The 2,290-nt window shown below is 38.9% G+C and overlaps 1 protein-coding gene across 1 annotated transcript in view; it reads left to right on the top strand.

Annotated features, from left to right (window-relative positions):
* Nucleotides 1-1,696, top strand: part of LOC107550172 (mucin-5AC-like) — a 17,338-nt gene extending 15,642 nt beyond the window's left edge. The window contains exons 12-13 of the mRNA XM_016231409.1: nt 1,104-1,422; nt 1,516-1,696. Coding sequence (XP_016086895.1) covers nt 1,104-1,422; nt 1,516-1,696 — 500 coding nt within the window. The remainder of the gene's footprint in view (nt 1-1,103; nt 1,423-1,515) is intronic.
* The last annotated feature ends 594 nt before the right edge of the window (nt 1,697-2,290 follow it).

The following is a 2,290-nucleotide window of genomic DNA, read 5'->3' on the forward strand; positions in this document are numbered from 1 at the left end:
TGTTAGGATTGTATATAACCTGTAACTTCCTGGTTTCTGAAAAAAAGTTTGTGATGTTTAATGCTCATGATGATTACTAGTTATCAGTGATATTTGACAGTGAAAAATAAAAGATCTGCTTTTTTCTATATATTCCCATAAATCGCCGCCTTGAAATTATAAGGTTCTATCTGAAATTTTTGTCAAAAGTGAGTTATTCACATATTCTCATTCTGTGACAATTTATTTACATTTTATGTGATGTTTTTTGTCAATCTCAGAATGCAGATAGAGCCTTATAATTCCAAGGTGGCGAAATGTTGACATTTCACACATATTAAATTGTTGTCTATAATTGGGTAGTGCAATTTGTTGCAGCAAATGGCTCAATAATTGTTAATGTACTGTAAAGTGTAATTATTTGATTTTGTTTGTTTAATCAAATGTCTATGTTTTATGAAAAATCTATTAGCAATAAGAAATAACATTTTTAATATTTTGTTGCAGAGACAACTTTGTCAGGAATGACAGCCAAATACACTACAGAATCTTGGCCAACAAAGACGGTATTTTCTTTCACTACATCTACCACTACTACAAGCATATCCACAACTCCAAAACCAACTACAACATCCACTTCAACTCCTTCTCCAAGTTTGTCAACTAGCATGCCTATACCACCAACAGTCCAAACCTCCTCCACTGTTACAGTTAAATCAACATCTCTGTCAACAATAGCATTTAGTACAACTGCCTCGGCATTTTCTCCAAAATCCACAACAATGAAAACAACCACCCTTACTCCTACCCCTGGATGTATTTGCCATTGGTCTGCTTGGAATGCCTCTGGGGGCCCAACAACAGGTCCTGATGGTGGTGAAGTAGTGCCTATTAAAAGATTAACTGACACCTATCCTACCATATGCTCAGCACTAAAGGAAGTACAATGTCGTGCAAAACGTTATCCTGGAGTTCCTCTTTCACAGCTTGGACAGGTTGTGAAATGTAATATGAAAGATGGACTAGTTTGCCAAAACAAAGACCAAGGCCTTGCACAGCAGTGTTATGAATATGAAATTAGAGCATTCTGTTGTGATGAAAACTGTGTCAACATCACAACACAGTCGTTAAGTACAGTAGCTACAACAGTGTCCTCAACAAGCATGCACATACCACCAAGTACAACATCAATAGTCCAAAGTTCCTCCACCGTTACAAGTATATACACAGACATATCAACAACAATTTCTACTGGTACACATTCACCAACTTTTCCAACCACCATGCCTACAACACCAATGAAGATATCAACAAGCCTTATTTCTTCAACAAACACAAGCATATCAGCAACGACTTCCACAATTTTTTCTGCTACACCTTCACTTTCATCAACAAGCAGATTTACACAAAATGTTACACCACCAGTCCAGAGTTCCCCCACTGGTAAAAGTATATCCACAACTCCATCATCAGTGACAACACCTTCACCATCATTTTCAAATGGCATGACTACACCACTGACTAAAACAACTTCAGTTCAGAATTCCTCCAGTATGACAGGCATAACTACAACTCCAACAACAAAAACATCTACAGCTCCATCAACAACCTCTCCAACATCCACAACATTGAAAACAAGCACCCTTACTCCTACCCCTGGATGTATTTGCCATTGGTCTGCTTGGAATGCCTCTGGGGGCCCAACAACAGGTCCTGATGGTGGTGAAGTAGTGCCTATTAAAAGATTAACTGACACCTATCCTACCATATGCTCAGCACTAAAGGAAGTACAATGTCGTGCAAAACGTTATCCTGGAGTTCCTCTTTCACAGCTTGGACAGGTTGTGAAATGTAATATGAAAGATGGACTAGTTTGCCAAAACAAAGACCAAGGCCTTGCACAGCAGTGTTATGAATATGAAATTAGAGCATTCTGTTGTGATGAAAACTGTGTCAACATCACAACACAGTCGTTAAGTACAGTAGCTACAACAGTGTCCTCAACAAGCATGCACATACCACCAAGTACAACATCAGTGGTCCAAAGTTCCTCCACTTTTACAGGAACATCCACAGACACATCAACAACAATTTCTACTGGTACAACTTCACCAACTTTTTCAACCAGCATGCCTGCAACCCCAGTTAAGACATCAACAAGCCTTATTCCTTCCACAAGCACAATGATATCAACAACAACTTCCACAATGCATTCTGCCACACCTTCAGTTTCTTCAACAAACAGGTTTACACAAATTACAACACCAAGAGTCCAGAGTTCCCCCACTGGTAAAAGCATACCCACAACTCC

The sequence above is a fragment of the Sinocyclocheilus grahami genome, unplaced genomic scaffold, assembly GCF_001515645.1.
Source record: "Sinocyclocheilus grahami isolate Dianchi unplaced genomic scaffold, SAMN03320097.WGS_v1.1 scaffold390.1, whole genome shotgun sequence".
Taxonomy (NCBI): domain Eukaryota; kingdom Metazoa; phylum Chordata; class Actinopteri; order Cypriniformes; family Cyprinidae; genus Sinocyclocheilus; species Sinocyclocheilus grahami.